Source organism: Pyrus communis, chromosome 8 (assembly GCF_963583255.1).
Source record: "Pyrus communis chromosome 8, drPyrComm1.1, whole genome shotgun sequence".
Taxonomy (NCBI): domain Eukaryota; kingdom Viridiplantae; phylum Streptophyta; class Magnoliopsida; order Rosales; family Rosaceae; genus Pyrus; species Pyrus communis.
The window spans coordinates 21,978,330-21,991,758 of NC_084810.1; the positions used below are offsets into that span (position 1 = coordinate 21,978,330).

At 34.1% G+C, this 13,429-nt stretch overlaps 1 protein-coding gene across 1 annotated transcript; it reads left to right on the top strand.

Moving 5' to 3' along the window:
• Positions 1–6,637: 6,637 nt before the first annotated feature.
• LOC137743937 (deoxypodophyllotoxin synthase-like) lies at positions 6,638–8,900 on the top strand. The gene is made up of 3 exons (XM_068483867.1): positions 6,638–7,063; positions 7,567–7,891; positions 8,199–8,900. The coding sequence occupies exons 1-3, from the start codon at positions 6,690–6,692 to the stop codon at positions 8,454–8,456; spliced, it is 957 nt and encodes a 318-aa protein (XP_068339968.1). The 5' UTR covers positions 6,638–6,689; the 3' UTR covers positions 8,457–8,900.
• Positions 8,901–13,429: the final 4,529 nt, after the last annotated feature.

Consider the following 13,429-nt stretch of genomic DNA (forward strand, 5'->3'; position numbering starts at 1 on the left):
AACAAAATGATGATCTCATTGATCATGGGATAAAAAATTATGATCCAATCATTTATCATGGAAAAAAAATAAAGGCACGTAACCGATTACACATAAGGTTTTTATTCACGATGGTAAATTTCTTACTAAAATGCATAGGCCTTTTATTTAGGTTTCGAATTCAAATCCCCTCCTCTATTTAGATTAAACAAATTTCACGTTACACAAATTCTATTGATTGCAAGACTAAAATAGCGTCCCGCTAATATATATAATCTCTGTCTCTTGTTGCCTGACCCCGGTATTGGGGGTCTTCACTATATAGGCCATCAGGAAACCCTTGCGTTGGGATCTTTCCACTGACATTTATTGCACCACATATGTAAGCTTGCTGGCATTTTTTCACCTACCATCCTGATATAGTCCAAAATTGGATTGAGAGTTTCAAGTAGCTCAACGAGCTGAGCATCATGTTTCCCGTCCAAAATTGGATTGAGAGTTTCATCTCACACGTCTCTGTACTATTGACTTCATCTATTCTATAGATCCTCTCTCTCTTTCAGTTCTTAGTGAGATAGGTATTTCCAACTCATTATCTTGATAGTTTTGTTGCAATGTATTTTACCAGATACTATTATTTTTTTTCGGAGCTTAGATGCTGTTGCAACTTGTAAGGACCCCTTTTGAGAGTTGTTCTTCATGAATATGTATATTTTAATACCCTTTTTCTTCATGAAATTGATATCGTATTTCCTTTTTAAAAACAATATTAATTGAAAAAAAAAATACAATAAGAAAGTACAGTTACAGCTTCTTTTGTTTTGATAAAATTTTAAAGGTTTGTTTAGAAGTGTCTTTAAAATTAGTGAAAATGCTTTTTGTGATTTTTTTTTTTAGAATCATTCTTGGTAAACATGCAAGTGAAACTTGAAAAACACTCCAAGTACTTTTGAAACTCAAAAATATTTTTTCTAAAAATATTTTGAATCATTTTTTATAAATACTTTCAAACGGGTACTGAATATAAATTCTAGCAAAAGTTAAAAAAATAAGAAAGAGAATTTTGTTAGTCCAGGTACTATTTTTGTTGGACTTGGTTTCCTCAATCTCTTTTAAACTGTAGTGGACTTCTTTGGTTTTTTTGGATTTTTAAATTTTGGTCAGAGTTGGTGGACTTTTTCCAAGCCGAAAGATGAAAAAGGTCTCTAGAAGGCTATAAGATAACCCTAATACTGTTTTTGGTCAGAGTTGGTGGACTTTAGTACATACACGTAAAAGAACTGTCCTTTTCATGAGTTTGAAATTATCATATTCTTGTTAATTACTTTAGTACATAAGTTAATCTACTTCTAGAAGAAAGATGCAAATTATTATATTATTCACCGAATATATGCATGCTGCAGATATGGGCAGTGGGATAAGATTAACCACCAAAATGCACCATTAGAGCATTAGCAAGAATATTATACGCCCACTCGATCTATCTCTCAACCCACCATCCGACTTGTAATAATTGTTTAAATTAAGGCTTATTATATGTACACTTCATATATTGTTAAATAAACTCCACATATATCTTGCATTTATTTTTTCAATTAAATTTTATCTTAATATACCTCATTTACTTCCCCATATTACCCTCCCACCCCCATTTTCATCATACACCTTACGCTTTCTATACACATCCCACATTCTTCACATCTTATAATACTCAGTCACAATCAAGATTGGAGGAAGATGAGGCTGCTGAGACTCTGGAGAGGGTGGCAGGCGAGGTAATTCGCTGAGGTTTAATGACAAAAATTCGAGGGTAAAAGCAGCAAGGGAAAGGAGAACAATCAGAGGGTCTCTTGTAATGTGAATGGCACTAGGACTTTGCCCAGATTGGCAAAAACGTAGCTGAATGTTGATGTAGTTTCATTGCATTTTCAGATGTATGAAAAAAAAAGAAAACATATTTATTTATTGGTGTTGAATTGCAGAACAGAGATTGTGTTTAGCCATTTTATTACTATTATCATTTCTTTAAATTGGGGTTATGCCGTGAGACGACATACATAAGGAAATATTGTTAATTTCTTCGCACTCCATTCAAGTTCTAATCCGGCAGTTTCATCATTTTGCTCGCATTTGTTGGGAAGATAAAAAAAAGTAGATAAATAATACGTTGAAAATGATTTAAGGTTTATTCAGAAATTTTTTATTTTTTATTTTAAAACTTAATAAACTCAAAATTAACATTGCATAGTAGAGTGTATAAGTTATTTAATATCAAATTTGAATGTGGGGTGTATTCAACAGTACATGAGATGCTAATAAAAAAAGCCTTAAATTAATCCTCACCCTAAACAAAACAATAATTGAACTGCAAAATAGTAGACACTCAAAGGAGAAATTTTTAGTTGTGACGAGAACAGAAGTGGTACACCAAGTGTTTTAATAGGAATGGTGGGAAATTTTATTTTTTAAGTTATTAACTTTTTAGCACACATATCCCTCCATTTGTTTAATGACACGTGGTGTACCACGCCGTGTACCGATCACACTGAAAAATATCTCCACTCAAAGAATCAAAAGTACTAAACTAACTAATTAAATACAAATTTCTAGTGCCTCCACGTGCTTCTTTGTGTTTTGGTCTAAGGTGGTGGATTGTCTGTCATCCTCTTACCGTCCCCTTCCCATCCTCTTCTATTTGTGCAGTCACAGTTAAGCCACGTCAACATTTTATATTAATTTTTTTAATAGAGATAATAAGACAAAAAGTAATAGGAATATAAAATGTTGACGTGGTTTAACTGTAACTGCACAAATATAAGGGGATGAGAAGGGCACGGTAAGAGAAGGGCAGACAATCTACCTCCTTGGTCTAATATGTCACATCCCGGCCCAGGGCGGATCACTTCCTGGGCCCGCTCCACCACCGTAGCACGATATTGTCCGCTTTGGGCTTATCATTCCCTCACGGTTTTGTTTTTGGGAACTCACGAGCAACTTCCCAGTGGGTCACCCATCCTGGGAGTGCTCTAGCCCCCTTCTCGCTTAACTTCGAAGTTCTTACGAAACCCGAAGCCAGTGAGCTCCCAAAAGGCCTCATGCTAGGTAGGGATGAGAATATACATTTAAGGATCACTCCCCTGGGCGATGTGGGATGTCACATAATATCACTGAGCATCTTTCTTCTTTCGATGAATTTCATAAATTAAAAAAATAATAATAAAATATGCGAATTACATTTACATTTTTTGGGTTTGACGTGCTTTTCAAATTAAGTGGTGAAGTTTTAATTATAAGCGGAGGGAGAGCTTAGGCTTGAAATGGAGCTGGGATACCGGTATTTTTCCCTCCCTGGATCCGAGTCTTTCTCTTCTCCTAGACCGAGAGTTACCAAACTCATCTCGTGTTACATGTCGCGGGGTTTGCTCCACGCCCCACAGAATGTTTGGTAAACTTTTTTGTAAAAGTGTTTTTGAAACAAAAAAGAAACAGTATTATAGTGTTTGATAAACTTTTATGTGAAACAGATGTGAAAAAAAGTTGGTTTTTCAAAGCTGGGTTTTGCAGCTTTGTGTTTTTGGCTTTTTTTCACCTAAAACTGTGAAAAAAAACTGAAACTGAATGTTTACCAAACATAAAAAAGCTCCCAGCTTTTTTTGATAGCCACTTTTTATTTATTTTTTTATTTTTTCAGAATCACCTCAGTACCAAACTAGGGCTAAGAGATTTTGAAATTGTATCAATTTATATTTTTTGTCTTGACCATTACGGATTACTTATAAATAAAGGAGGTTTTTCAACGTAGAGAACCTTCTTTAACTCGACAAACAACCCAAAACGCTCTACAAGAAACCTTGCTCATATCCATGAGAAAAAAAAAATTCAGACAAGTGTTGACAACTGGCGACATCTTCAATTTGCATTAATAGCAGTGGAGCCGTATAACAGGCGATTCAAAGCACCTTCAGTTAAGATCAGTGAATAACACTATAACTGATTGGTTGATTGTCTATTGAAGTCACCTTCAGTTAAGATCAGTGAATAACACTATAACTGATTGGTTGATTATCTATTTAAGTCTCTGTGGACGAAGAACTCTCATTTTTCTCATCTCAAAATGCTATCTCATTAAATACCCAGTTACCCCTTGTTCGGCGCAATGAAGACCTAGTAACCTTGTCTTTATATTCTAGAACCCAAGGCTAAGACATGTTTGTTCATCGGTTGTAATCACTTCGGTGCAGAAGTCAGCAACGTATTCAATACCACCGCCACATCTATTTTATTCGTTCGACTGAGTTCAGAAGCGAGTTGGCACACTGCATTCACAAGCAGGACGTATGTGATATCCCGTCCTCAATTTAAGTATTTTATTTCATTTATAGAAGTATTTCAGAGATCTAGTTGAAGTTAGTTTGTTATATTGTCAGGTTTTGAGAAAAATGAAATGACAAGTATTTTTGTCATTTTAAATTTTATTTGACCTTTTGGGTCAACTATTGAGTTGGTTAGATAGAGCTCAACCTCACAAACGTATCAGTGAAATCTATTTGTGAATCAGAGTTAAAACGAATAAATTAAAAGTGTTTTAATTTGGAACGCATTTTGGTCATTTGGACCAAAATGTGCTATTAATGAAAAATTTGACCTTCAGAAGTCAGAAGACCCAACTTTCCTATTTTGGAAAGTCGACTCAGAAGCCAGAGCCATTCCTGAACCCCATTAACTTAATTCGAAGCACCAACCTGCATGACCCACGTGTTTTTAGACGTGTCTAAAGCTGACCAATACCCACCTTAGTATTTTTAAGATTTGACTAAAGCGCTTTGATTAATATTCACCTCAACAATTTTTGTTAAGTTAAATTACATGTCATTATTATATTTTTTTAATTTAACTTTTAATTGCTTGATGAGTTTTTCTTATTTAGTGGAGATATTAGTTACTAATATATTTTCTCTTCTTCCAAATACGTTTTTTCGATCATAATATTTTTTTGTTCTACATACATTAACATTATCTCTTTTTCCAAAATGCTTTGTTTTTATTGATTATTTTTCCAAATAGTTGGTGATCCAACATAAAAGTTATGTGTAATTTTTTCAATATTTTTGTGAAACTATTTTCCTTTGTTGTTTTTTTAACTTAGAGTTGTTGATGAACTATTATTAGGTACAATACATTGTATATATGTAATCAATGGGTACATTTGAATTCGTAAAAATCGTTAATTGGTACATTTATTGCAGTTTTGGGACGTTTGATTTGGTACATTATTTTTTATTTTGGTACGTTCAATTTCGTACACATTGTTTATTTATGTTTATATTGTTGTTAGTCCTACTTTCTCTTAATGTACTAAAAGAAAAACTGATTTGGTAAAAAAAAAAAAAAATTAAACCCGTTTTGGAAAAAATATATATTTAAATCATAGATAATCATTGCTAAATTGTAGGGATATTGTGACGATAAATTGAACCAATCACCTTTTTTTAACAATTATCTCTAAAGGAGGAGAAAGTAATAAAAATGTTAGATTATAAGAAATTTGTTTCAGTATGATGTGTATATTTTTGGAGTGAGATTTTAGGAATTATAGTGTAGTGACAGGTCATGCAATTTTGGTATAGAAAATGATTAATTCTAATACATGTTTTTTTTTTTAAATGTTTAATCAAATTTCTAAAAAACATATATGTTTAGTCTAAAAAATTCAAAATCAGCAAGCCTATATCAAATATCCCAATAATTAAATTAAAACGTCATACCTAACGAAAGAGGCAGTAATTGAGACAGGAAGGGCGCATGCGCATTTTGACCACCCATTGAATTAAGTGATCGAAATGAGTTTTATATCAGGACACTAATAGTCACAGAATCCACCAACTATATAATTAACAATCACATTCGTCAAGGAAAGATTGTGTGTTATTGTTGTTTAAGTGTTGTAATGTGTTCCAATGGAAAAAAACTGTTATATTTTGAAAATTAATATTATAATATGAATTACCAACAAAGTTAATGTCTTTTAGACAAATAAAAAATAAGACCAATTACATTTTTTTAACAGAAAAGACTAATTACATTTTATATCTTCAAGTTTGAGGTGATTTTTAAATAAGACATGAGATTTCAATTTTTTCGCATTACCCTCTAAGGTTTTGAATTGTATCTAAACACACATTTCCTTTATTTGAACATCTATTATTCATTAAATTGATGAGTTTTTAGGTTATGTGGTGCAACGTGGTTTACATGTCGATCCAGTTACAGGTTTTATGCTCACTATGTCATAAATTTAATGAAGATTCAAATCCTTAGTCAATCAAAATGTGTAAATTGATACAATTTCAAAACCTTAATGCTTATGAGACAATATAAGAAAATTAAAACCTCGTGATCTATTTTGAAATTCACTCAAAAATAAAGAGTGTGAAATGTAGTTAACATGATTAGGACAACATAAGAAATTCAAAAATTCAAAATGACGAAACCTGATGACCACATAAAGTTATAAAAATAAAAAATATGACCGGAATATTTACATGCTCGACGTACTAATATTCATTTTAATTTATTACGACTATAGGGGACCCAAATTGCATGACCACTATAAAAGCAGCATGAAACATCTCACTTTGCCACCCATCAGTTTCCTCACCTAGTAGAGATCAGAAAAGTACTGCACAGCATCTTTTGTACCAGTGAAACTAATGGGTTCCTTAACACTTCCAAAGCTTCCTACCATCAATTTCTCCATCGATGCCTTGAAGCCTGGCTCAAGTTCTTGGCTGTCCACCTCCAAACAAGTTCGATATGCACTCGAAGAGTACGGTTGTTTCGTGGCGCAGTACGATCAAGTTTCTGCACAACTTCTGAACAATATCTTTGGGCAGGCCAAAGATTTGTTTGAGGTTCCTTTGGAAAACAAAGTGAAGAACGTTAGTGATGAACCATATCGTGGGTATATTGGACCCAACCACCTCATGCCACTCTATGAAGGTATCGCCATTGATAATGTCACATCCCCACAAGAAACTCAGAAGTTCAAAAATCTCATGTGGCGCGATGGAAAGAGCAATTTCTGGTAAGCAGTTGTAGTGTTCTTTGTATTTTACATGTTGGTTAAATTAAAAACAAAATGCTTTCTTGCCAAATTGTCTACATTCTAAACTGTGAATCTGTTGATCCTGTTGATTATTATCTAGAAGATGGTCTAATTCCTAGTCTACCAACATAACTAAATTATTTTCTTATTTCTAAAGTCATATTTAGGATTATTGCTTCTAGAAAAAATAAAGACGCTTGCGTGACGGCGAAAACATTTATGACTGCAACTTTCAGAAAAACATGAAAATAATTCTCGCTTATAAAAGCGCTTTTAGAAGTTGCTTGTTCAATTAATAAACACTTCCAGCTGTATTTCTAAAAAGCACTTCTAATAAAAGCATAAGCATAAATTTTACTTGAAGCAGTGTCAAACATGTCTAAAAAGAGAACACAACCCACTTAACATAAATCAAACGTTGAATTTCGTTTAAAATGTATCATACATAGTTATAATTTTTTTTTCTTCTTGTTTTGCTGCAGTGAAACTACAGATTCATTTGCCCAATTATTATCAGAGTTGGAGCACAAAGTTGAACAAATGCTATTTAAAAGCTATGGAGCAGAAAAGCAGTACGAGTCTGTTGCTAGTGCCAACAGCCACCTTCTTAGATTCCTCAAGTATAATAAACCAGAGGAAGCTGATCGTGCTACCTTGAGATTTGCGAGCCATACAGACAAGAACTTCACCACCATCGTCGTTCAACACGACGTTGGTGGTTTGGAGGTTAAGACCAAGGATGGTGACTGGATTAACATTGAGTCCGCACCTTCACAGTTCTTGTTCATGGCCGGTGATGGATTGCAGGTTTGTTCCCATTGCCATATAATTAAATACCATCAAGTACTTAGCTTTCAATTACAATATATACTAGTGCTACTTAGCTCAGCTAACTCCCTATTAGTTTTTTAATTATTCTATTATTTCTATATTCTTGTCTTCAACAATATATACCTGACCAATTCAACATACACCTATTTCATATACAAATGCGAGGAAAATACAAAAATGTCAGCTAGTTAGGTGATAATACACTAATTTACGCATTGTTTGATGTGGGCGTGCTACAAATAGTAACAATTTTGTTTTTGTTATTTTGACTTGGTTTGATTAGGTATGGAGCAATGATAGAATAAAAGCATGTCATCATCGAGTGAAGCATTGTGGAGATAAGACGAGGTACTCACTTGGGTTGTTTACATTCAACAACGGAATAATACAGGTACCAGAAGAACTGGTGGACGAGAGGCACCCACTGCTCTATAACCCATTGGTTAGTCTTGAGTATATGAGGTTTCACAGTAGAGGTGAGGCCAGGAATTTAGTCTCTCCTCTCAAGACCTTTTGTGGTGTTACAAATTCTACAGCCTAATATGCAAGACTGAGGAGGACTCAACCTTGATGCTGGATAATAATACTTTTTTGTTTTGATGCTGGATAGTAATATATTGTAGTATTGGCATGAAACGTCACTGAAGGATACACCCATACCATACAAAGCCTCCTGCAAGTGTAAATATATTATTTGCTTTCTAAACCTCTCCTAGCTATCATTGTTCACAAAAGAAAAAAGCGAGGCCTGAAAGAAGGCAACCCAATAAACAAAGTCCAAACCAGTACAAATGAAATCAGTAGGAAAAAGTTATCACAAGTCGCAAGTAGTTTATAGTTCAGATGATTGAGAACATTCATTACTGTATTTGATCGTTTTGTTTGATTTCCTAACTCGCAATATCTGTTGTGTTAGAAATGGGTTAATTACAATTTACACCTTCTAGTTTAGAGCAAGTAACATTTTGGTCCCTACCTGTAAAAGAACTCTTTCTTAATTGACCTGTCTTTCTCGTATATGGAGTCATATTGATGTTGAATTGTTAACAAATGTTATATGGACATCAAAAAAAGATTTATTATAATAAAATTCTTAACCTACATACATATAGAAATATGGACCATGGTGACCTAATATGTGCCTAGAAAAAAGCTGAAATGCCTATAAGTGTCTTTCTAATCTCTAGAAGGATGGACTGTCGTGGCTTCGCCACCAGCTGATTCCTTTTAAAAAATAATAACAGTTAAGTTGATTATTGGATGGATTGAAGCGTCAATAGCAAAACAATTTCTAGCTTTAAGAGTAATTGCGACGGGTGGATAAGGTCTTCCTGCTCCACTTATTGATATGTGATTTTCACGCACCTCTTTTAACTTCTCTCATCTCTCTTTAATATTTGGCCATCTAATTGAATGGATCAAATAAAATCAACGAACACGATTCAACAGAAGTATGTGAGAAGTTAAAAGGAATGTGTTTATTTATTTCTGATGACCTGCATTTGACATGGTTTCACTTGTTTTTTTTTTTTGGTAAAAATGGTTTCGCTTGTTTTAGTGCTTTTGCTTAGCATGTTGTTCTGTGTGCCTTTTTTAGGATCAAATATATACTATTATTTAATTATCAGTGGAAAGATCCTAATTAAAACCAGTCATTCTCATTTCTCAAAAGAGTGCTCTAACATGCACTGTTCTAGCATCAAATATAAGTAATCCGTGCTGTCTCTAATGGAACTTTAATTTGCAAATAAAGATTGATCCAAATACAAGCAAACTAATCAATCTAACAATTAGCCAAACTCATGAAGCTATCTAGGCTCGCTAGATATATAGGAATATGAGTCAACCTTATAGTATTTGAAATATTTTGGTTAGAAAATCTGCTTCCAATTTGATTCGATCAAAAATCACCACTACTGAAACCTATTTGAGTGAATAACTAATATTGGGCTCAATTCAGTAAAGGCCAAGTTTGCAAAAAACTTATTGGCTTTCGGCTGGTGAAGGAGGCAACCCATGGTGAATATAATACTATTACTTGGCAGCTAATAGGCAACAAGCCTATGAGAGCAACTTCAGCGTTGCAAATGCCCACCTCGGGCTCTCGGGCCATCGATTCGTGCCAGGCCTATTGCTCAGGACCCCTCCTGCACTGAAGCCCGCATGGACTGGAGTTGATCGCCCCAACAATTTGCTCCTGTGCAATCTACGGTCCATCGGGCTAAAGGCCCTGCTGGACTTGGTCTGATGGAAGTGACAAAGGGTAGAGGGCAGCTCACCCTCAATAAGAAGTACTTTTTCATGGCAAGGATAGGTAAATATAAAAAAAGCAAATGGTGACTCACTTTGTTCCATAAGCCATCACTGAGAGGGAAGTACACTAAAAAAAGAGAAGGTTTGGACATCCGGGCTAAAAGGTCTATAAAAGCAGCAAAGATTGCAAGTAGAAAGCTCTCTCAACACACTCAACTCTGAACTTGACACCAAAAAATTAGATAGCTTTGTTTTGTTTATCCTTTTTCAAGTTATAGATCCACCATAGAAAAGCCTTTTCTTGTCAATTTTAGAAGCTCTGCTGCACATTCCTTTTGTAATACCAAATCCTTTTTGTAAGCCTTTGTTGTTATTCTATTTTATAAAAGCACCAGCCATTGTAAAACACAAGAAGAAGTGACCCACATGAGATAAACCTTGCCCCACAAGGTTGTAACCTTGTCCAAATGTCCTTTATTTGCATTTGTGTAAAGTGGATCTGACTTCTATGCATCTTATTTAGTCTTCATGTCATTTCCATTGCTTTCTTTAAAGGTTTTTCTATATGTTTTATCATGTAAAACTGATTGCTCTTATTTCCTTGTTGTTACTAAGGAAAGCACTTAAAAGAACATGAACTTTCTTATAATTGGTCATATGATATTCAACTGAAATCCTTGTTTACAAGGCAAGAAAAAGAACTTGATACAAATTTAACCCATCTGTAAGCAATTCGATTAAATTAAGAAGTTGTGACTTGTGGTGCAAGTAATCAATGAATCTAATAATAAAAAAGACAGTATGTTAAACAAAGACAACAGTGGCACGTTCAGTTCTATATTAGTTTTGATTGTGAGCCTGAAGACCTAATAAAGGCCTCACAAATGCACCATTCAAACTAATTTCAAACTCATGTTGTAGTGAACCAAACAGCAAACCTTGCCCGACAGGCAAGACATGGGGAGTTGTATAAGGGACAATCTAGCCTGAACAAAACCAAAATGTGCCATGTTGGCTTGCTACCTAACACAAGTTCTCTATCTGCCGTTTTGCCCTTCCATGTGCGAGTATGTGTTAGGGGTGATCTCCACACACACATTTTACCATTTTAGTATACATTATGTTAATTTCTATCATTTAATTCTCCTTAGTCGTATTCAAATTAACAGCGAGAGAATGTGTAAGAAGAGAAAATAGAGTGTGAAAATGTTTTTTTTTTAGCCAAAATGGTCTCTGAGATTAATATAACTTCTCTTTTTGGTCAAAATGGTCTCTGAGATGGTCATTTCGTGAAAAATCTCTATTAACCAAGGACCAAAATAACAAAAATACTTTCAAATTAGTAAACAATGGGCCAAAATAGTTTTACAAAATTGAGGGTATTTTTGTCATTTTGTCATTATTAACGAAATTTTTTAACATAAGGACCAAAATGCTTGACAATAAACAAACTCAGGATCCAGTTCTATTAATTTTAAATCTCATGGACCAAATAAAAAATTATGTCAATCTCATAAATCATTTTAACTAAAAAATCGTGTGAAAATCATTTTACTATAGAATATAGTTTTTCACTTAGAAATACTCATCCTTTAAGTACATGTCAATAATACCTGACAATAAAATTTCTCCAGCATGTGAATGCAAGATTCCGAGCTTCTAGACTTAGCATAGGCATTCTACAGGCTTGAAATTCATGCATCCATGTCGATTGCATGTCAATAAGTAGTTTAGTTCACGTGTGTTTTATATTCTTATTATTGGCATGATAAATTATTGAAATCTTTTTCACATTTTATTGACATGTAGGTCCAACTAATAGGTCTATAAATTATTCCCTGCCGACCTAAATTTATTAATCTAAATAAAGATATGTAGTAAACTTCGAGAAACTTTATGTATCCGTCTAAAGTTAGCCTTTCTAGAAACATTTCACAAAGAAATAGTATTGAAATAATTACAAGAGCGCATCCAAATATCCTGAATAACTGATGGTCTAGTCTGATCAGTGACGGAGCCACTTGGGGTCAGGGTTAGTTCAGGTCCATTCGAAAAATTTTCTAATGTATATCAATTATGTGCAAGATTAGACAATAAATAACATGGGTCGGTGAGTATAATTTGTTAGTTTCAAACAAGCATGGATTCAAAACTTGCTGGTCCTTAAATATATATTTTTGTTTATCTTAAACCCAGCCTTATATCTAGCCTTATGTTTTACCATATAAATATTAATTTCTTTTTTGTCAGTTCATATATATGAAGGTCTATACGATTTAGAGGAAGATCCAGTTACATTGAAAGAAAATATCATAGTAATATAGTTTTACGCCATGACTTTAACTTTTTATTTGAATATAGTGTGGTAATCCTATCAAAACTCGTAAACAACTTTTGTTCTTATAATATAATTGTCTCAATACTAAACTTTTCATATAAATTCCATGTTTGATTATAATTTCCCCAAAACAAAATGATGATCTCATTGATCGTAGGATAAAAAATTATGATCCAATCATTTATCATGAAAAAAAATCAAGGCACGTAATTGATTACACATAAGGTTTTTATTCATGACGGTAAATTTCTTACTAAAATACATAAGGTCTTTTATTCAGGTTTCGAATTCAAATATCCCTCCTCTATTTAGATTAAACAAATTTCATGTTGCACAAATTCTATTGATTGCAAGACTAAAATAGCGCCCGTCTAATACATATAATTTCTATGTCTTGTTGTTTGGCCCCGGTATTAGGGGTTTTCACTATATAGACCATTAGGAAACCCTTGCGTTGGGTTATTCCCACTATCATTTGTTGCGCCACATACGTAGACTAGCTTACTGGCATCTTTTCACTTGCCAACTTGACATTCGGCGGTGAAGTGATTGGTGTCTAGTCGAAGCTACACAGGTTCTCAGAGTAAAGTGCACCATCCTTCTCGGTCGGTCTTGGTTATCCAATCCAATCCCTCCAAGCACCTTTTCGACTTGCTTTGTGTCCCATCTTGGGTCCCTCCAGTTGACTTCGAGTCATTAAGCAGCGCGAATGACATTTGAGTAGACCTTTCCTTAGAGGCTTATGCGATAAAGCTGTTAGTTTGCCACATGCTCTTGTCTCGGCATTTAATGCATAAGAGTGACGAGTTGTTGGTCTCTCATGCTTGGGTGTGTCCCACCCTAAGCTTCTTGGGCTATTGGCCTTCATAACTTTGCCTTGGGCTTCTTCATGGCTCCCTTCATGTCTGATACTCTTAGACGGG

What these genes read in the sequence shown, in the direction of transcription:
- LOC137743937 (XM_068483867.1), top strand. Translation starts at nt 6,690, where the DNA reads ATGGGTTCCTTAACACTTCCAAAGCTTCCTACCATCAATTTCTCCATC. An exon ending in GATGGAAAGAGCAATTTCTG is followed by an intron (nt 7,064 to 7,566) that starts GTAAGCAGTTGT and finishes GTTTTGCTGCAG; the next exon opens with TGAAACTACAGATTCATTTG. An exon ending in TGGCCGGTGATGGATTGCAG is followed by an intron (nt 7,892 to 8,198) that starts GTTTGTTCCCAT and finishes TGGTTTGATTAG; the next exon opens with GTATGGAGCAATGATAGAAT.